Source organism: Alternaria atra (genome assembly GCF_907166805.1).
Source record: "Alternaria atra isolate CS162 genome assembly, contig: 29, whole genome shotgun sequence".
Lineage (NCBI taxonomy): Eukaryota > Fungi > Ascomycota > Dothideomycetes > Pleosporales > Pleosporaceae > Alternaria > Alternaria atra.
Window position 1 is genome coordinate 1423215 of NW_025091327.1, and position 21182 is coordinate 1444396.

A 21182-nucleotide genomic window follows, 5' to 3' on the forward strand; every position below is an offset into this window, starting at 1 on the left:
CACAATGAGGCCCCTCACAGAACCAGAGACCAAGACTCTCTTCGAGAAGCTCGCGACGTACTGCGGAAAAGGCATATCAAACCTTATCGCCGACCCTACGGGCGGTAACGATCGCAATGTCTTCCGCGTCCAGGTACAAACTACTCCAACTCCTCAAGCCTCTCCCGAATCCTATGCACATGCTAACAATCGATTCCCAGGGCTCACGTGTCTACTACGTTCGCGAATCCCTCGCCAACCTCGCCACATCTGTCGCGCGCGACAACCTCCTCTCCCTCGGAATCTGCCTGGGTAAATTCACCAAGACGGGCAAATTCCGCCTCCACATTACCGCGCTGAGCGTCATCGCACCGCACGCACGATACAAGGTGTGGGTCAAGCAGAACGGCGAGATGCCGTTTTTGTACGGCGGTAATGTGCTCAAGGCGCATGTGGGACGGTGGAGCGAGGACTGCCCTGAGCATCAAGGTGTTGTTGTGCTGAGTATGAACGATACGCCACTGGTAAGTCTGCTGGTACCTCGAAAGAGAAGCTGCGAAGAATCGAGAATTGAACTAACGCGATTGTAGGGTTTTGGTGTGAGTGCACGATCGACGGCTGAGGCGAGGAAGTTGGACCCTACAGGTATTGTCACATTCAGACAAGCGGATATCGGCGAGTACCTGAGAGAGGAAGACACTTTGTTCACGACTTGAGCGTTCGGGGGCTTGTGGCTTGTGCGACGTTTATCCTGCTTTATGAAAAAGAGCATACTCCTTCTGACGAAGAAAATCAGAGAGCAAAGTCAGTGTGGGATTGCCTACATATCTGCTTCAACATGGCCGCTTCCGATGCGCAAAAGGAAGAGGGGCGTAACGGGACTGTATGCTGAATAGAGGACTCTAGACGAACGAATGAGATACCCAATCACCTTCATTATCATACGACGTTCAAATCAAAGCTTACGAGACCAAGTAGTAGGTCTGATCGAATCAATGCATGAGGCACAGAACTGTTACGAACCGCTTACATTGTCTTGCTGACTTGGACTTGCTCTTGCTTGTCCTATGGCTTCTGATGTACATATAAGCTTTTTGTAGCCGGTCGCTCGGCGAGGGTATCAATTTTTGATCCTGTTCTTCCAGCTGAATAAAAGTTGCACCGGAAAAGTCGCAGTCTGTTGTTGTACAGTTTACCGCCAAACTCCGCAAAGAAAGACCTGTTAGGCGCTGTTGCGCACTCAACCAAGCTTCTCAAGAAGCTTTCTTCTCCTGCGCTCAACTAGCTCGTTGTTCACCTCCTCGAGTGTTGGGACGCGCCATCGTATGCCGTCACCCGCATCTCCCGGTAGCTCCATCCACTCTTTGTGCGTCTTGCTTGGCTTCTCATCCAGATCGTCGCCGAGTAACATGAAGTTGTCCCAAGCCTCTCTCTCTTTGGTCTTTTCGTATGCCAGCAGCGTGCCATCCTCTTCGTCTAGATTGTAGCCGTAGTAGCCCGCGTCCACCTTCTGCCTCAGCTCGCTCCTTTTTTCACGCCCCTTATCCATATCATCTTCCGGCCTGCTCTGCCTCTCGAACAACTCCTTGACACCTGGCAAATCTTTCGCTCGTCCAAAGTATCTATACCCCTTTCCACCTCCTGGCACCTCCCGACCTTCCTCATCCAGCACCCGTCCGCCTCTCATATAATTTGGCCCGCCCAGGCCTCTTATCTGACTCTCCCACATGTGCTTCTCTCTCATGAGTTTGTTTATCTCATCGTTGAGGTCGCGGATCTGGTAGTCTGAGAGCGCCTCGTCCTGGATCTTTGTGACTTTGCGCGAAATCTCCTTGAGCACTTGGCCGCGCCATTTCTCGCAGACGGGAATTGAGTTGACCGAGGTTATGAGCTTGGGGCGGCGGGTGCGCGATATGTCGATGATTCCAGCTTCGGCGGCCTGCGCAGCGCGGAAGCGAAACAGCATCGAGTGCGCCTTTTCAGAATTGCGCGCCATGGTTGCGGTTCTGACTCGGTACTACGTTTAGGTTGTTGTAGGTGTGCAGTAGCGAGGATTTTGCCTTGAGATGGCGGTGATTTCGTGTCGGGAGCTATATGGCGTGCTTCGTCGCGCTCTCGCCTTGCGGTGGTGATTCTTATTATGCGTCGGTTGCGAAAGTCTATTAAAGGTATACAGGAAGCTGCCCGCAGTTGCAGAAGTGAAGGTTCGACGGAAACGAGATGCGCGATTGGTGGTCGTGTGGTTGTTGTTGTTGTTGTCGAAGAAAGGCTCGAAATGACAGGCGCGTTGGCTGGAGCGAAAGTTTGGTGTTTCGACCGCTAGTGCTAGTGACGCACGGCACCAGATTAGCTTGGCGTAATTGGGGCAGCAAGGAACGCCTTTCCGTGTGCATGAACTTCATGCGAGCATACCCACTTGGAAGAATCATGCTATTCGACAGACACGTCGCCGCTATATTACAATACTTCGCCTTGGCAGGTCCTGTTATAGGATAGTTCACATGTCCACTAAACGGCAGACAATTGCGATAGCTATCAATAGCAATACCTCATTTCGAATTGCTTCTTTCTTCATGCTCAGCTGCTTCATGTATGCAGGCTTTCTTTGCACGAAGAAATTATCTGCGCAAAGGAGGGAACGCTATTTCCAATTTAGATCTTTCTTGATTCGTCCTCTATCAATCTGACTACAGGCCGTCAACACTAACTTCTAAGCCAAAGTAAAAACATTATGTGACGCCACCATGCTAACGATGCGACTAAAACAACAGAGCATGTTTCAGGCCAAAGAAGGAAGAGCGAATGAGTTACAAACGGTTGAAAAACACTTCTAGTAGAATGGAGAGAAGCCGGGAACTAGTCCGTGTAGGATGCGTCAGGTCGTCTCAGTGTACAGTTCCAACCCCAGTCGAGAGTACTGCGCAAATTGTACAGAAAATGCTTCACCGTGGAACGCCATACATGAAGCTCCTTGAGCTCGAAATTGAATTTGAGTTTCTGCTTCATCCGGATCCAAACTGAAAGGTGTTGTCCAAAAGCCGAGAGATGGATTGATAGATACATAGGAAAATGGGAACGGTCCCCATACGAAATGACTAATGCTAAAAGAAAAGAGACTGTCAGTCAGATCAAGTGACTAGTGAAGTGTCGTTCAAGACGAACACTGATGATTATATAGGAAAGGGTGTAGGTATGAAGTGGAGATTATGCACCAGCTCCATAGTTTGCTGCTTCCATCTCAGTCTGGTGGCGCACCTGCTCGTTGCGCATCTCGGTTCGCGATTCAGTACGTGACTCGGTACGTGATTCTGTACGGGACTCGGTTCGGGATTGCGCGCGCGAACTTATGGAACCAAAGAGCGAAGGCCTGGAGGCTTGAGAATTCATGTGTCGACCTTTGACTGAATGTTGGTGAAGGTGTCCAACATCGTGTTTACCTTTAGATGTGTTAGCTCTTGTACATTACTGGAACGACGGGGTCTTACCATCGCAGCATGCTCGGACATTAGGCATGAAGTCCTGGTCGCGCTCCACGTGTTCATGGATATCACGACTGAGGTCCATATTGGAGGCACTGGGCTCTTCATATGTGGCAGACTCTGTAGCGCTGGTCCGGCTGTTTCGGCGACTAGTGAAGGATCCTCGTAAAGCAGAGACACTGGGTCGGAGCATACTGTTGATTCGGCTTGACACTGATCCATGCATAAGTGGCTCGGTTGATGTTGCGCGATGGGGTGTGACGTGCGACTGTCGGATAGTGGGCACTTGACCATAATCGCGAGACGATGTCCGCCGGGTGGCGTACGAGGCCATCGAACCTCTTGAACGCCCTGTCTGTCGAGAAGAGCTGCGATACCCGCCATTGAATTCGTCTTGAATCTCGTCCTCGGTCGCTGCCTTCTGCTCCTGATCAGACTTGGTAGGTGACTTCTGCTGTTCGCCTTCGTCGACCCTTTGGCACAGATAGTTCAATGCGTTGTACCATGTCTCGTGCCTCTGGCCTGTTGGAGCAGTAAACTTCATCGACCGACCAGGTGTGATGACGAGCAAGCTCTTCTGGTGAAGTCCAGGCGGTAGAGGGTTGGGGTCGTCAACTTCCTGTACAGATTCGATGGCTACGCTTTTAGCCTTCAATGTCGTTTTGTCAGCACTCTGAGGGTCTCGGTCACTCCAGTACAGTGTTCTTGTGTAAGGATGAATCCAGAAGAAACGTCGATGGCGGTTCTCAGACATGCCTTCGCGTCCAGTCTTGCGAGTGTACTTCCACAAGTATTCGCCAATCATTGTTTGGGTAATAGCCTGGATCATGCGCGGATCTGTCGCACCGGGCGGCAATCCATTTGCAGCAAAGGACGGGCCACCTGGAATGTTAAAGCGTTGGTCTATCTCCGAGGTGAACGACGATAGTGACGACCTCCGGCTCAAAGGTGAAGAGGCTCCGCTACGCTGCGATTGTCGGCGCACACGCGGAGTAGTACCGCCTGTTCTGGGAGTGAGGGTGTTGTTGCTTGTCTTGATGGTAGGCGTATGTGGTCGTCGCTTGTAGGCAGATGCTGGCATTGTAGGCGGACCCATTGTGCCTGGGGAGATTGGTTTGAGAGAGGCCGCGGCGATGACTTCCTTATGATCCTGAGGCAGTGGTGGTGGCGTTGCAGCGCGAGAACGCATGCTTCCAGAGCTACCCGGGCGCTTGGGTGTTCGGCTTGACTCGTTTGCATACTTTTTGCTAGGCGACTCGGGCGGAGACAGCGATTTTTCCAGCTCGGACGTGGTGATCAAACTGCTCCATCGCTGACTTCGGGCAAGCAGCAGCTTGTCAATTTGCTGAGCAGACACCATTGTCTGAGTGCCTCCGTCAGTCATTGGTGCTCGGGGCGTCTCCCTGGCGGCATTGGCATCTACAGGTGTAAGGGGCATGCGAACATCCCTGCTATTAACCGGTGGGGTGGTGGTTTCTGTAGTGACATCCTTGTTCGAGGATAGTACAGGTTCGGAGTAACCAAGCTTGGGCGTAGATACTTGCTTGTTCTCCATTGCTTCTGTCTGGAAAGAAGCACTGTTGGTTACAGAAGGCCCCACGGCCCGATGAGCAGTGACAGGTCTTGAAGGAGTCAATGGTTCAGTACCCTGTGTAGCTACAGGAGACAATGTCATGGTCGGAGAAGAAACACGGTTTGCTGTGGATGGCCGGCTTGTCGGAGTTGGTAGGAATGCCGGAAGCGTGGGTGACTCAGGCTGAGTGTCATGCACAGTTTGCACATCAGAAATGTCATGTACGGACGCCGAAGGAACAGGTACCGTGGCCGGCTCGGTCTGCAGTGCGCTAACGACTGATAGTTGCAGTGGCACTTGCCTGGGCTGTACAGGCTCAGTGACCTGTGACGAAACCCCGGAGAAATTGGCGGGAGTTGGCTCTTCTGGTACGATTGGCTCAGTTGTCCGTGAGGACAGTACGGAAAAGGAGGATGGTGCTGCTCTCATAGGCTCTAGGGGATGAGATGCCTGGGTAGACAGGGAAGATAGCTGCGACGGGCCTGTCTTGGGCACTTCCACTGGGTCTGTAGAGCGAGCAGAGAAATTTGACAGCTGCAATTGTGGCTGGCGCAGTGCAACAGGCTCTGTAGCCTGCGCAGAGAGCTCAGAAAACTGCTGCTTGCTGGCTCTTGGCGCCAGCGGTTCTGTTGATTGAGTCGATGTCGAAGAGAATGCTGAGAGGACCGCACGAGGTAGATCCTTTGGCTCAGTCGCATGAGATGACAAAGAAGACATCTGCAGTAACGTCGGCTTGTAGGGTATGTCTCTGGGCTCCGTCGCGTGAGCAGACAAACTTGACATTTGGAGTGGTACAAGCTGATCCACGTGGTGAGAGTCTTGTACAGGAGATGCTGAAACAACATCATTAGGGATTGACCTCGAATCTGATACCGGGGCAGCTTCCACCTGCTGTGCGGGCTCTGTCGATTGCGCGTAGATAGCGGACGTGAAGAGGCCTGCTGGAGCCAGTAGCTTCGGGGCGGGAGCCTCCCGGGGTTCAGTGGTCTGGTGGGAGATAGACGAGACGTCCAAAGATGGAGCAATGATCTTCTCTACTACTGGTACAATGGGGTCAGTGCCCTGGGACGACACGGTTGACACCTCAAGAGAAGGAGGGGCAACATGTCGAGGCTCGGTGGTATGAGCAGATACTGGCGACATGTCCAAAGGAGTGATGGGTACAGCACGTGGCACTGTGTTTTGTGCATGCAGCGAGGAGATTGTAGACAACGGGGCTGAAGGAATTCGTGGCTCAGTTCCCTGGCTTGAGAAAGACGACACAACCAGCTGGGGTATCCTGGGGGTTTGAGGGCTGGTAGCATGGCCAGAGACCGAAGAGAGGCCAAGAGCTTGTGGTAGCACATGCTTGGGTTCGGTGTCTTGCGAAGAGACCAAGGAGACTTTGAGGTCTGGCCGGGGTAGAGCTCGCGGGCTCGTGTCTTGCGAATGCAGAGCAGAGACTTGTAACGTAGGCAATGGAACGGCTTGCGGTTGAGTGTTCTGGCTCGAGATGGAGGAGATGGAAATGGGCGCAGGAACGTCCGCTTCTGTCATCGTGCCAGAATCCACCATAGCCGGCTTGGGGGCATCGGATTGAAGGAGAGACCTTCCGAGAACGGCCTTCCTCAGTGGATCTGGCGTAGCATGGCCTGAGTATACGACACTGGATCGACTTGGTGAGCCCTCAACAGAACTGGCATCGTCGTCATCTCCACTCAGATCGTTCAGCTCTGCTAGCAGACTCTTGCCTTGGGCTGGAGTATTCTCATTACTGCTGCTAACATAACCTGCGGGAGAGTCTCTGGATGCTGGTGGCGTGCCTGCGAAGAAATCTAGACCTCTCGGGGTCGATCTCCGCGAACTGCTGTCTCTTGCCTTCAACCTGAAGCGAGAAGTCTGGTGGTGAAGAGGAGTTCTGAAGTCTGAATCATACTCATCACCAGAAGCGGAAGCTGTACTCCGGTAAGAATTGATGCGACCACCTTGTGAGATGGATGGTCGACTACGCCGTGCACTAGACTTGCCAGGTCCGGCTTCAGTCTCAGTCAGCTGGTCACTGCTGTCTCCGTCAAGGGTCTCAGCTCCGGTTTGGAATGCGTCAGATTCAGTTGCCATGCCATCACGTTCGTTGGCAGTCTCAAAAGCAGCATCCGAGGTTTCGTTAGCCGTATCAGCGCCTTCGTATGCGCTTGTCTCTGCGGCAGAGCTGAAGCCACTTGGGAAGGATCCTGGTATGGAGTTGGAGTGTTGTGGTGGCCTACTTGGAGTATCAGGTACCATGTCCTGTTCTTCCCACTCGTCGTCTTCTACAATCTCTTGTGAAACGTTACGCAAGGCTCCGAGACGATCGGGTCGGGGAGCCGGCTTTTTGAATTCCTTATCGCTCTTCCTTCGCCTACTTGCACTACCAGGTCCAACCAGAGCGCGGGTAGCGTCCACCTCATCACGGGCATCTTGAAGCATGCGTTTCAGCTCAATCTTTTCAGTCTTTTCGCGATGAATGTTGTTCTTGAGTTGCTGGATCATGCGGTGGGCGTGTTGAAGCGAGTGTTTCAGCGTTTCCGACTCGAGCATACCGTGGCGTGGCGTAGCCTTGCTGGGAGATGGCTCAGGCGAATGTTCTGGGGTTCGAGATTGAAGTCTCACACCACGGTCGTCATCAGACGATCCTTCAGATCGACCACGATGTTCTGATCTTGCGCGATAAGCGATGGCTTGAGCTAACTCGTGGTTCTTGGACGTGAGCTCTTCCACCTTGCGCTGCATTGCACCTTTCTCCGTCTCCGTCATGGCTGCAACTCGCCGCAGACTAGAAAGCTCAGTTTCGTGCTGTTTGGTCTTGTTGATGTGGTCGTCGTTGAGCTTAGTGTACATCTGCTTCAGATCTTCCAACTCCTTCTCCAGGGTTGACCTCTCAGTGCGTGCTAGGTCCAAAGCATGGTTGAGGCTGCGCTCCTTATCTGCCGCCGACTTGAATTGCGTTTCCGACTCGCGAACCTGTGTCTCAAGGTTCCAGTTGACGTCTTTGAGTCGCGACTCGCTTTCGTCTAATGTCCGTAAGCGTTGCGACAAGCCTTCAACCTCAATTTCGAGTTGCGATCGGTCCAGATCGGCGGCCTTGAGGGCTTCATCCTTCTCAAGAAGTACGGCCTGAAGGTCCTTCAACTGAGAAAGCAAAGATGTGGAGATTTCTGTGGCCAGCGCAATGTCATTAATGCGGCTGGGTTGTTGGTTCCTCTGTTTTCGCGAAGGGACGCTCACTTTGGTCGGTGACTGGATTGCTTCGCTAGAGTAGACGGAGCTGCCAGTGGGATCAGTCTCGCCACTAGGTACGCGAGACTTGGGGAGAAAGGCGCGAGCCGTTTCCCTTCCGACCTCATTGAACTCCTTCTCCAGCTCAGCCAGCCTCTGACGCAACTCTGGGCCGATATCATTGTCCTGCTGCTGCTGCTCGACCTCGTGCAGTTTGTCCTCTAGCTCCTTCCTCTGCTGAACAAGCGCACTACCCAAATGCGACGTCTCCTGCAGTCTGCGCGTTGTCTCTGCCAAGTGTGCCTGGAGGGCGCGCTTGGCCTGCATGGGCGATCCATTCAGATAGAGGGAGAACTGCGAGTTGTCGAAGGCGGAGTATCGTTGGCGGTGGGCGTCCTGCGGTGCCGCGAGGAAGGGGTCGGAGCCATTGTGGAGTTCCACCGAGAGCGCGCCCGGTGGAGGATTTGCTGTAGCCATTGGTAGTCCCTGGGCCCGTTTCCTATTGTGTCATCGCCTGAATGTGCTTCCCCACTTCCACGTAGATGTGCCTCCGAAATGGCGGTAGGAGATGGGTTGAGTCGGCGAAAGGTAGTATTAAGGAGCGGGAAACGTGGGCGGAATGGGGCGGTAAGTGGTGATGGCGTGTCGGGGGAGTATTAGAGACAGGAGCGAATAAAGGTTTCACTCCGTCAGGCGGTGGGCGTAATGCAATAAGGGTTTGGTTGAGAAGGACGCGTGGGAAAGCGACTGGGGACACGGCAGCGGCTGCTGGCACTCGGTCGCGTTTCCGTCACACTAGGGAAAAGAAGCAAAGGCGCATCACCAGGCTGAGCCTCGGGATGGCGAAGAAGGAAAAAGAAGGGAATGCCGAACGGGCTGGAGGGGCTACAGAGGCGACAGAGGAGGGATGACAGCAGAGCGGATGATGTTGTGCAGAAGAGCGAAATGAAGCGACCGTGCGCTTTTGACGCTTTCACGCTTTCGCCATCGACCCAGAGCTGATACCCATAACATATCCACAACATCAACAAAGCTACATATGCCCCTCGGTCCTCTCCATTGGTTCGCGCCGGCACCTGCTGCACGTCTAATCGCTAGACTGCGCAGACGACGTGGTAGTGTAGCGGGCCCCCTCACTACTGCAGCGCTGCTAGGCCGAGGGGGGCTGTTTGTGTGCGCGATTGGATCACCGCAACCAAGACGCGCATTGCAATTACCCCACGACCGCGATGCACCATATCAACATGGCTGTATAGAAAGGGGTGACGCAATGTTCTAGTAAACACAGTGAAACGCATGAGAAGAGGCTCTCGTCGGAAGAACGTGCTTAAGAGTCGTTGCAAGGTTGTCTACTATTAGGTAGGGTCACACCATGCACACTGTGTAGAAGCTGACCAAGCTCCCGTCTGTACATATCGCTGATTCTATCACATGTTTGCGGGCTGCGGGCGTCTTTCTGCATGCATCTCTATTCTTACTAGTCCGTGATCCACAGGTGCAGGAATGCTGCAGAAGCCTGAATCTGAATAACTATAGTACTATACCTAAGAGATCTGCCATCGATTCCCAAGCTCCACCTCCACACATAGATCAAGTACCGACCGCAGGCGTTTTACCTCTACGTAGGGTTTGATTGCAGGGTTTAGCTTGTCAGATTGTTCCTATCTGCTATCCGCCTGTTGTGGTGGCAGTTCGGGACTTTTCCGGGATCCGGCGCCGCTACCCCGGATTATGTCACGTGAATCTGGATTTCTCAGCCACAGCTTGGCTCGAACTTTCTGCGGCTCAATCCTACAGCACTACATACATGCTTCACACCTCGCACCACACTCACTCACCACTTTTTGATCATGGAAGCACCCGTCGTCAAATTTAAAAAGCGAGGAGCCAAAGCTGCGCCCCGAAAATTTGCCCCGCCGCCGCCTCAATCCGATTCAGATTTCTCGTCGGGGTCAGACGCAGAAGGCGAAGATGGTCGCGTGGTGAAGCGGCGGAAGACTAACGGTAACGCGCTCAAGGCATCCACCGCAGACCAGAAGAAGAACACGGCCGTCGAGGGCACAACACAATATGCAGCGAATCGCTCGGCCGTTATAGAAGCAAGCAATGATGCGACAAAGCAGTCAAACTGGTACGACGAGAACGCCGAGGACGCTCTCAGCTCGAAGAATCTGCTCGGCAGCACGCGAACGAAGCCTCAGACCTTTATCGAGAAGAACCCCGATGCGCCTAGTCGCCAAGTAGGGCCTATGAAATCATCGACAAACATACGAACGATTACTGTCACGGACTACACGCCGGATGTGTGCAAGGACTACAAGCAGACAGGGTTCTGTGGTTTCGGCGACAACTGCAAATTCTTGCACGCGCGTGAAGACTATGCGGCAGGCTGGAAGCTGGACCGCGAGTGGGAGATGTCAACCAAGGGCAAGAAGCCTGGAGGAACAGTTGTCGCTTCCGCGAACAGAGATGAGAAGGGAAAGGATGAGGACGGCGTAGATCTTGCGCTGCTAGAGAAGATACCGTTTGCATGCATCATTTGCAAAAAGCCCTACAAGAATCCCATCATCACAAAATGTGGACACTACTTCTGCGAGGCTTGCGCTTTGAAGAGATATCGAAAAGATCCTACATGTGCGGCGTGCAGTGCGAAGACATATGGTGTGTTCAACGGCGCGAAGAACCTCCAGAAGTTGTTGGAGAAGAAGCAGAAGTGGGAGGATAAGAAAAAGGCGGAAGCGGAAGAGAAGGCAAAGGAAGAAGAGGGTGGCGACTGAGTCTGGTAGGCAACACTAGTGCGAAGATACCAGAAAGGCATGCAGCATAACACGTTCGGCCATCAAACTGCGATCCCTTACGGATGCCCGTACTTTAGAAATGGACGGACGCCTTATGACGGAAGATGGTAGTACGCATAAGGCCATCGGCGTTGACCTGGAGACGTTTGCCCAAATACCCTTCGGTGCAACCTCCACAGCCACCCTCGTACAGGTTAGCCACTACGATTCCTAGATTCACCGGCTAGGGAGTTGCATTCGACAGAAAGAGGAACCAGTTGCCATGTTTTGTCGCCAAATCGACTGTACACGCAATTTACCTCTTCTGCGGCTCAGATCGCGCCGGCTCGCGGAGACTACAGAGAGGTGGAGGATTTGAGCAACAAGATACAAAGTACATAATTTGTTTCTGTTAGTGTAGATGGAGCCTAATATACGTTTCAACGCTTCTCAATCATAATCAAGCATCAGTCTACTAACTACGAGGTTCATTCTATTTGTCCTTGCGAACTTAGTGCCAACTTACCGACTACAACCGACGCTAAGTTCGTAAGAAAAACGTTACTACATCCTGCAAGAATAATGCCAAGTCGCTGCAAACTCGCTTTTGCCGAGTCCTGGAAGTTGCTGAGCAAGTGGAGAGACTGGTAACGTGAACAAGACGTTGATAGATAGACAAACATTGCAAACTATGGAGAGGAATAGTACAACTATACAAATAGCAACTATACATACATTAACATCCTCTGTCGTCTGTACTGAAACGAACTTATCACTGCGCGACGACCTGTCGTTGCGCTGCCGCTTTTGTTTCCATATGTGGTTAGCGCCCTGATCTTAGCGTATGCCCGCTTTGCTCCTCTGAATTGACATCTGGTTCATCTCCAGACCGCTAACGTTCCGTCATTCGAAACGCTGCAAATATCCTTGCGTCTGTCAAATTGAACAAAGAGTTCTCACTTGTACCCGTCAACGACGTTCGTGAGAAAATCCATACACAAGGACATGGATCGGCGTCCTTCCCGTTGTTGTCATGGTCCCAATATGTCATGCACGGCTGCTATCAGACTTGAGTGCGCAAACAGCTTGTGACAAAGAAGCGACTTCCTTGGATGGCAGACTCTGTGCATTTCATTCTCGGCAATGTCATGGTAAGCGAGGTTCACTCTTCTCCTGCTTATACTCACATTATGCAGCTCTTTATCTAGGTTACAAGAGGCGAAACGCCGTCCTCGATACACAGGAGTTACCAGTGTACTTAGCAAGCAATAAAACCTCCATCGTTACTCAAGACTTCAACGATATTGATAACGAGGCAACACTGCGGGAGGTGCACGACTATCTGTTCCGAAAGTACAATTTGCTTGATCGAGTAATCCGAGCACGCAAATTACACCATAGTCATTTCTTTGCAATCGACAATGATTATGGCCACGAAAAGTACTTGGACCGACTACAGAACGAGAGATATAACATGGTAAAAGCTCTCGAAAAACTTGGCAAACGGGCTGCCGCAGTCATGTACGAGCAGAAGCAGTGGTTTAGTTGGGTGAAACAATGCCAGGAGAAAGAAGACGAAGAGGCAGAAAGCGAGGGGAAGAAAGTAAAACTCGAATCGTTACTTTTCAAACGACATCAAAAGGAGATTGATCGTCATCAACGCGAAATGAGAGCGAGAGAGAACAAGAAGCGCCAAGAACAATACCTGAATAACGTGTACGCCAAAAGTCTCTCGCAAATGTCAATAGAGGAGCAGGAGGAATGGGATCCTACTCAAGACGTGTATGGCTACGAGAAGGATAACTATGTTGAGCTCATCAAGTTCTTCCTCATGCTCAACGAGCAGGAGCATGACGAGCATTATGTACAAGCGGAGCCGTCTGAGCTTGATGGCCCAGCAGAATCGAAGCCTGCGGAGAAGGTGCTCTCCAAAAGCGCGAAGAAGAGAGCAAGAAAGGCTAATTCAGAGACGAAGAAGTTGGAAGATCCAACCAGACAAGACGCTGAGGGCAAGGGCTTCGTCGAAATGGAGACCAAAGAGCAGATGCGTGAGAGACTTCGGACGCCTGTTCGGTTCGAACGCGTAGCAGGCTACTATGTTCATGACAGCGAACGCTTCGTAGACCCTAGGACGACTCCTGTACTTCCCCATGACGAGATTGAGCAGCTATTGGATGAGATCGGCGAGATCAAGAATCTCCTCTTCTGTAGGCTTCTTTTGGCATCTAGCGCGCTCCTACCCATCGCAATCCAGGCCAACAGTATAGAACAATTTCTGCAGAAGGAAGATGTGACAAGAGAACACTTACGAGATCTTTGTCTGAAGTTAGAGCGTCCCAGCCTTCAGGATGTGCGAGATGCATGTGTAGACTTTATACGCGAGAGGGACGGCGCCGATGGGCCCGAGGTACCGAAAGACTTGGTCGAAGACCCTTTTCAGGGCGACATTACCGACGACATCATGTTACAAATACATAACAATAGTGGTCAACGTTCTGTCGTCATGAACCGATACCGCACCAAACACGAGAGAGCGACCAAGAAGAAGGCACAACAACAGCCACCTGAGTTGGAGAAAAATGGTCTCATAGACTTTGGTGACGCTTTCGGTGAGAATGAATTCACTCAAAAACGAATCAAGATCAGGGTCTGCGGTCGCGACATGTACAACTACCGCAGCGAGCAAGCTCTCAACCGCAGCGGTTGGTTCCATTTCTCCATCATCGCGAAAGACTCCAACCTCGCTGATGCCGTCGCATTATGCCGCAACTGGGACGAGTTCTTCGAGCTCAACATACTCACCACGTACCACTACTTCCGAGCTCCAAAGTGGACGAAATTCACTGGGGATGCGCATCGCCAACAACTTGTGCTTGTCGGTTTCATACCTTATTTTCAGCTTGACAACGCCGAGGCTAAAACAAGTTATCACCAGACTGGTGGTCGTGGGATCACAGGACGATCACACGAGATTAAGGAATCCCGCAACATCATCTGTGGCTACATCAAGCGCAACGATGCTTTCAATCGTCGCTTCATTCAGTACCTGACCATGGAATCAGGTGAGCTACGTGCTTTGATCCGCGATCCAGTGACTGGTTATGTTATTGTTCAACCACCTGAAAAGGAACTTTGGCTAAGCCGCGAGAAGACTGGAATTGGCAGAGCTAGAAAACGCGAGTACAATATAACCAGTGAAGTCGGACCTGCTTTCATCGAAGAAGTTGAAGCTAGGAGGTCATGGCAGGTCAATTTCGATGATTACTACGATGTTTACATCTGGGATGCGGCACCCGGGGGAGGTGCACACGAACTACAACAGAAGATCGAAGAGGTTCGTTAAGCCCAGCGATGTCTATGTATGGTCAGCTAATGAGTATAGGTATTTGCGCATGCCCTCCGGTTTCGGACAGCCAAAGACATGTTAACGAGAGCTCGTCACATCTTCCAAACCCTCACAGAAGAAAATGATACCGGGCGGATTCGTAGTGTTCGTCCAGGAGAGAAGGTGCAGACTATGGCTGATATGCTCGACAAAAATGCAGAGATTGTTAGCGACCATTCTGTTCCTGAAATGCAGAAAGCAGCAGACGACATGTACAAACTGCGATACGAGTTCACAGAAGCCGATGAAGTAGAAGATGCCATCTTATTCCCAAAGCTCGCGAATAGAGACATACCCAACCGGTCTCCCCGCTACAAGACTGCCATAGAGAAATTCCAGATGGGAAAGCTCAGAGCCTGGAAGATCGGTTACGATCTCAGTACCGATGAGGACTCATCGGGTTCTGATTCTGATTCTGATTCTGAGTATGAGTATGACGGAGACGAAGTAGAGATTCATGAGGATGCACGATTGGGGACAGACTCAAATGCCAAGAGTGCTCCGGTTCGAGCTTCGGGGAGGGATGTTCACAAGCACCTGTTTGAGAAAGATCAACAAGGACAGAAGCAAAGATCTGGTCCTTTGGTCCCACAATTTGAATGGGTAGCTAATACACAAGATCCGCTCTATTTCTTGCCCATAGTACGCGACCCCGCACGTGCGTGGGTAATACCAACCGAACTCAAAACTCCTCCTTCGACTTTCATGTATACGCTGAGGACTGCTTTGCGCCGTCATCGAGTATATAATAAGGGAGGTTATGATGTTGGGAAAATGATCGAGAGTCATTCCCAACGGTCAAACGACAGAGGTACGTTCACCGTCTCCGGTAGTAACAGTAACTGACGATTGCATTTTAGTCGCGAAGGAATGTTGTCACCTGGGAGACTTGGAGCCTGGTGGTCTCAGCCGGTACAACGAGCACCAATCCATGGTAGTTGCCATGGACAAGTTCGTCATGAGCGATATCAACTCGGGCCCGTTCGAGCTTTGCAACTTTATGGGGATGGCGCCTCTCTTCCGCAAAGAGCGTCGCATCGTTGACGATGCTTTCCAAGCCTACGCCGCCATCGCCTTGTTCTACGAGACGGAAGAATTTCTCGCTTCTGAGTACGGCACACCATTCAAATCGTCCCTGTTGTTTGACCAAGAAGAAAGAGCCAAGCGAATCCCAGACCGGAGGACGCATCTCAGCAACATGCATATGCCATCGAAGTTTTGGGCCGATCGGGACAAGCTCTTGGAAGACAACCAACGAGGCGCTCTTGAGTTCGTAGAGGACATCTACCCGATGGAATGGCGGAAAGCGATACGTTCCGTGATCATTCCTTTGTTTAAAGCGGGCGTGATTCGACTTTCCTATCATCCGGGGGTCAGTGGTGTTGTAACTGCCGCCGCTGAACCCGGCCGCTCGCTCGACCTTTACATTGATCAACGACGCGACATTCATACAACGAAACCGATCGGAGAGATCATAGATCCTACGCCCTTTGACCGCGACTACATTGTCAAGGCGGCAAAGCAATTTCGAGCTCAACACGCTTCAGCAAGATTTTCGGCGCTCCGGATGTGGTCTGCTCCGCATTTCTACCCAATGAAGGCCAGGGAGGGAGATAGGTTCTTGGACGACAGGGGCCGATTCTGGGAATGGAAGTACATTCCCAAGGATATGCCAATGAGTGAATGGAGCGTACACAAGTCGATGACTATAACGCTGGGTGAATACGAACATATTTGGAGAGGCCAGGTGGTGGTTGCCAGAGATCTCTTCCTGGTTATGGGTCAGGATGCAAACGACTGTCGGAGATTAAGTGAAGGTGTCACGTGGGTCGTTCAGAAGCAGCCCAGCCGCTTCGAGATTGACTTTTGGCGAAGCTTTATTAATGTGGATGCCGACTTCTTGGACGGGCTGCATCCTGTGTGGCTTTCATAGCGACCTGTATAGGCGTCGGGAGACTGGCATGGGGGTTGTGGTAGACCAGAAAGTAAGCTCACCGTGCACACATATCGATTTCAAGACGCAGAGGTTGAAATAGCCTATGTCTGCTTGTATACGACCATGTGTCTCACAGCATGTCAACTGCAGGATCGCGAGCTGCTTGGCGCATTGACCGATGACGAGTAGTTCGAGGACCCGTAATGCGGAGATGGATGCATGTTAGCTAGCCGGACAACTGTGTGCGGGAACCCCTCTGCAGCCGTTCACTTGACGCTCTGGCGCATCCAGGCAGGGACCCAGTGGTGGGCGACGGCCAAGTTTGTATCCACACGAAGACGCATGAGGAAAGTGCTGTAGCAGATGCAGCGGAAACAGGAGTGTACGCGTGTTGTCGCAGTAGGGCGGGTGGTGGTGGTATCGGAGGGGAGACGCGAACCCTTCTAGAACCGTTGATCTCTGCAACGCCTGAGAAGCCCCCACCGAGCCCTGCCCGAACAGGCAAGGCGCATGTCCGAACAGCAGCCGGATAGAAAGCGTCAGATCACAACCTTGAGCGTGCCCCTCTGACCAGCAAAGGCAGAGATTTTGCAATCACCACCTTGACGCCTCTCGAGCACGCGATAGTCGTTACTGCGCCCGTTGCCCGCGTGAGAAGGCTGAAGTCGAGCTTTAGTTGGCTCGGTGAGATTGGCTCTGGTACAGCGCAGAGCGGAAGCCACAGTAGAGCTGTCCTGTGACCTCGACGCCGGCCAATCGCCCGCCAGCCTCCGAATGCGTTACTCCCCGATACCAGGTACGCGACGGGCAATCCGACAGTCGCAGCATGCTGCATATAACCGCCCGCCATGAGTGCGACAACTGACGCTGCTCAGGTGCCGCCAAGTATCTTTTCCCGCCATATATAACCACCTGAAGGCCGCAGAAGCCTGCTCCGGCGCACGCCCAAAGCGGAATCATCCGGCCGATCAGAAGACTCACACATTTCAGCAGTCCATGCTTTTGCACGCCGACCCGAGCCTGGCCGAGGTCCCAGGCTTCACAAAAGAGCAATTGGACGCCTTGGCCCGCAGCGTCGAGCTGAGAAGGCAGCAGCTCGAGGACGACATCAAGGACTACATAAAGGCCAAGCAGGACGAACTGCGGAGACATGGCGAAGAGGTAGGACTCTATCTTGGTTCCTTTGATTCTTGTGCAAGACTGATTTGGGCCTAGCTTGTAGCCCGGTACCGCTCAATGGCATGCGACCAGCAATTCGCGTCCGCAGAAGAAACGTGTACCAGTAATGCTCAAAGCACTGCGTCACCGCTCGACCCAAGGGAGCCCGAGCCTGAGCCCGAGCCTGAAGAGAAGATCAAGCAGAAGAAGCACACCAGAGTGCACAAGAGGGAGAAGGAGCTCTATGGCCTAGTTACGCCCGTCTTCCTTCCCTTGCTCGATGCACGCGACAGTTCGCCAGAAAAGAAGAAGAAAAAGTCCAAGACCGAAGTCGCACATAGCGCAAATACCACGGCGAACTTAGCGCAGGCTGGAGCGTCAAGAGATGCTGAGCAGAGCAAAGACGGCCGGAAGTCTAGGAAGGACAACAAGGACATGGAGTGCTCAGCGCTAGGGGAGCAGCTAGGCAGAGAGAATCAGGCAGCTGAGATAGCTAAGAAGGCCAAGCGCACCACCATGAAGAAGTCTGCCCTGCGACACAAGGACAAGCCTAGATCGCAACGGAAGAGAGTCAGTCTGGTCATAGATGGCCAAACCGTCCTGCCCGCCGACACTGTCGAGGAACCACCCCTCACATCACCCAGCAGCGAAGCAACGTCCGCCTCCAACTCAACTGCTTCGCTTGACGACATGATAGATCCGCGACTCACCACGCCAGAGCCACCAGTCTACCTCGAACACCGTGATGCTGTACACCACAGCCTACCCCTCCCCATGACCAACGCCATCAACTCGGCTGCAAAGCCCCTCTCCGAAACACCAAGTACCGTATCCATAGCCGCCGAAAACTCCCCACCACTCCCCTCCCCACGCTCGCCCAACATACCCTTCGGCTCAGCCCAAAGTGCAACCCGCACATTCCTCGACCCGTCACCTTCTCTCCCTCAACAAACCGCATACACCATTCCCGAGACCGCGGGTCCAGACCCCATCTACTCGATCGCGGCCGCCACAAGCGCTGAACTCGAAATCGACGATCTCGCAGACGACGACACGGATTTCGATACCTACGTCGGCGGTTTACATGGTAGCGGTGTGGATGATGTGGACCAAGCGGGTAGCTACGGGTACCCAAGTAGTCTGGGCGCCAGCTATATGGAGAGCTATATGCAGAATCGGCCGTTGAGCGTGAGGATGCAGGCTGCGAATAGAGCGGGATTGGATGACGAGGAGAAGAGGCAGTTGTTGGAGGAGAAAGACGAAGATGATGCTGAAGAAGTCGACGATTTCGAGAATGATTTCAAGCCTAGTGGGAGTTCGAGAAACAAGGCGGTGGATACGGGTGATGATAATTTCATGGGGGATATGGATGATTTTTGAGATTGGATATGGGTTAGGGAATTGAAATTGGAGTCGGATACGAGATCATGAACTCCGAACGGCTCCAAGCGGGCTGTCTTGGATAGGAATAATCAGTGGAGCAGAGACTCTGAGCATGGGTGGTGGCTTTCAGACTCATTACGCTACAACGACGATTGGACGACGACGACGCCAACGACTCGATTTGCAGGCCTGCATAGACCCAGCAAATCGTGGCGAGAAGACGAACGATCAAATACGTTCGGACCATACATTGGATACCGTATACGAGAATGCTTATAGCTTTCTTTCGTTCAGGAAACCTTGTACATATGGGCGGCCTTTTTTTTTATCATTACTCAGCTCTGGGTTGTCAAATACTGGACATTTTTTGTATATCATGCCATTTAACTTTCAAACATCAAAACCTTCACCCAGCCCACATTCCATTGCGTTGAGCCATAATCATACACATCAGTCCCTCTGACTAACTTGCTGAACGCGGTTCACCACCCTGTCCAACAGACTCACCATCTCATCACTCACGAATCGAGGGTCGTCTTGCTGGATAAAGTGGCCACAGCGGACAGCTGTTATAGGACCGATAGCCTTGCCTTCATCTGTGATCTGACAGAGACCTTCGTTGTAGCGGCGCCAGGCAGGGTTGGCATAAGTCATGGTAAGAACCTTGGGCGTTTTCAAAATCCCCTTGTCTATTTTCCGGGTTAGTCTCTGTAGTCCAAGAGTTGACTTGGAAAGAGACATGTACGTACACGATTGCTCGGCAAAGGTCTCCCAGTCATGACCAACGACGGTGAGATATGGGCCTTTGCCCAGGTAGCCTTCGAGTTTCGGCGCATTTGCGTAAGGTAACAGTTGCGGGAGGTTTCTTCTTGATAAGCCCTCTTGGCTGGGTACATCGGGATGGAACATTCTTCTGTACTTTTCTCTTGTAGAGCGTACCTCGTCTTCAGTCACGCCCTCGGGTAGTGTGTGCGGGTTGAAGTCTGGCGCATCGGGGTCTGGCCACAAGTCTTGGTAGTCCGAGTTGGCCATGATGCTGTCTAGAAACAATAGTCCAGACACAGTCCCAGGGTAGCATTGCGCGAAGAGTCTCGCGAGTGCGCATCCGATGCTGTTGCAGACAAAGATGAGACAGGGGTAGTGTGTGGGTTTGTTGACATCAAGGTGGTCCCTCCATATTTGAAGTGTGAACTGCTTGAGTGCTTTCACTGCAGATATTGCATCATGTCCGTGCGATGGTGGTGGTTGTTGGTCATCGGGATCGGGATCTGAGTCTCCTTGGCCGTATCTATCGTAACTTAATAGACCAGGATATGGTAGACGCCCCACTATCCTTTTCTCTAAGAAACTGCGCATTGCCGGATCCCATGAACTTCTTGGCATCATGAGCCCGTTTAGGAAGACGATCAGCGTTTGCGAGAACGGGTTCGGATGACCCCCGTGGGGCTTCGATGCAGGGTAGTATGTGTAGTGTATTTGCGCGCCAGGCTTATTATCGAGCGCCAGTGAAGATACCTCGGCGTCGGGAAAAGGTGGCGCGTCATCTTCAGATGAGTTCATGCTACCAGGAAATGGAATCGCATAACTGCGGTTGTTCATGGATTCATGTTTCCTAGCGGTCTTGATGGGATCTGTTTGCGCTGAATTGGTACCCGGTGAATTAGCCTGGTGCATGGTGGCGGGCTTTTCCTTTGTTGCCAGTCCTTCTCTTTCTTGCTTCGTCAGGCCCGAATATTTGAGTTGTGGAGAGATATACGGAAACGCTTCCATGATCTGGCGCAGTGGGGACCTTTGTTAGATGCGTAGCGATTGCTAGTCTTCCTGATTGAGAGGGCGCGATCTGCAAACTGGAGCGGAAGACGTCGGAATGGGGTATGTTGGGGAAATGGAGAAGGCTAGAAGATTCAGGAACGTCTATGCAGCTTATGCGTCCATGGAAGTTATTTCGAATGTGTACTTTAAGCTGTGAGCGCGTTACCCCTCTTCACAACCAAGGCGGGAGAGAATGACAGGCTCTAGGTCTCGATCGGAACCAGGCCCACGCTGCCAATGAGCTCTCACGTGTAAGCGTATTCCACGCCGCCAAGGGCTGCGATGTTCAAAGTGGTTACCAGGTCGACGGAAATGGAGAGCACGCGGTGTTTCTCGAGATAATGATGTCGCGAGATGACGCCGGTCACGGCCACCCGCTTCATGGCGGCCAAGAGGGGCTTCATCATGACACGCCGATCCACACCTCAAGCGCGACGGCGGGTGGCTTGGAGGATTCTGCAGGACT

General features: G+C 52.3%; 6 protein-coding genes across 6 annotated transcripts; 3 read left to right on the plus strand and 3 right to left on the minus strand.

The window, feature by feature from the left end:
* Positions 1-4: 4 nt before the first annotated feature.
* Positions 5-695, plus strand: ALTATR162_LOCUS8783 (uncharacterized protein; the record flags this gene model as incomplete). The annotated part of the gene is made up of 3 exons (XM_043316416.1): positions 5-133; positions 201-503; positions 570-695. The coding sequence occupies 3 exons, from the start codon at positions 5-7 to the stop codon at positions 693-695; spliced, it is 558 nt and encodes a 185-aa protein (XP_043172351.1).
* A 524-nt stretch (positions 696-1219) lies between these two features.
* Positions 1220-1975, minus strand: ALTATR162_LOCUS8784 (uncharacterized protein; the record flags this gene model as incomplete). Its single annotated transcript, XM_043316417.1, has 1 exon — positions 1220-1975. The coding sequence occupies one exon, from the start codon at positions 1973-1975 to the stop codon at positions 1220-1222; it is 756 nt and encodes a 251-aa protein (XP_043172352.1).
* Positions 1976-3183: 1208 nt separating this feature from the next.
* Positions 3184-8742, minus strand: ALTATR162_LOCUS8785 (uncharacterized protein; the record flags this gene model as incomplete). The annotated part of the gene is made up of 2 exons (XM_043316418.1): positions 3184-3416; positions 3465-8742. 2 exons carry the CDS (start codon positions 8740-8742, stop codon positions 3184-3186), a joined length of 5511 nt encoding a protein of 1836 aa, XP_043172353.1.
* A 1373-nt stretch (positions 8743-10115) lies between these two features.
* ALTATR162_LOCUS8786 (uncharacterized protein) lies at positions 10116-11042 on the plus strand (the record flags this gene model as incomplete). The annotated part of the gene is made up of 1 exon (XM_043316419.1): positions 10116-11042. One exon carries the CDS (start codon positions 10116-10118, stop codon positions 11040-11042), a length of 927 nt encoding a protein of 308 aa, XP_043172354.1.
* Positions 11043-12516: 1474 nt separating this feature from the next.
* ALTATR162_LOCUS8787 (uncharacterized protein) lies at positions 12517-18901 on the plus strand (the record flags this gene model as incomplete). The annotated part of the gene is made up of 5 exons (XM_043316420.1): positions 12517-14376; positions 14425-15238; positions 15288-16251; positions 17239-17524; positions 17579-18901. The coding sequence occupies 5 exons, from the start codon at positions 12517-12519 to the stop codon at positions 18899-18901; spliced, it is 5247 nt and encodes a 1748-aa protein (XP_043172355.1).
* Positions 18902-19354: 453 nt separating this feature from the next.
* Positions 19355-20578, minus strand: ALTATR162_LOCUS8788 (uncharacterized protein; the record flags this gene model as incomplete). Its single annotated transcript, XM_043316421.1, has 2 exons — positions 19355-19593; positions 19654-20578. 2 exons carry the CDS (start codon positions 20576-20578, stop codon positions 19355-19357), a joined length of 1164 nt encoding a protein of 387 aa, XP_043172356.1.
* Positions 20579-21182: the final 604 nt, after the last annotated feature.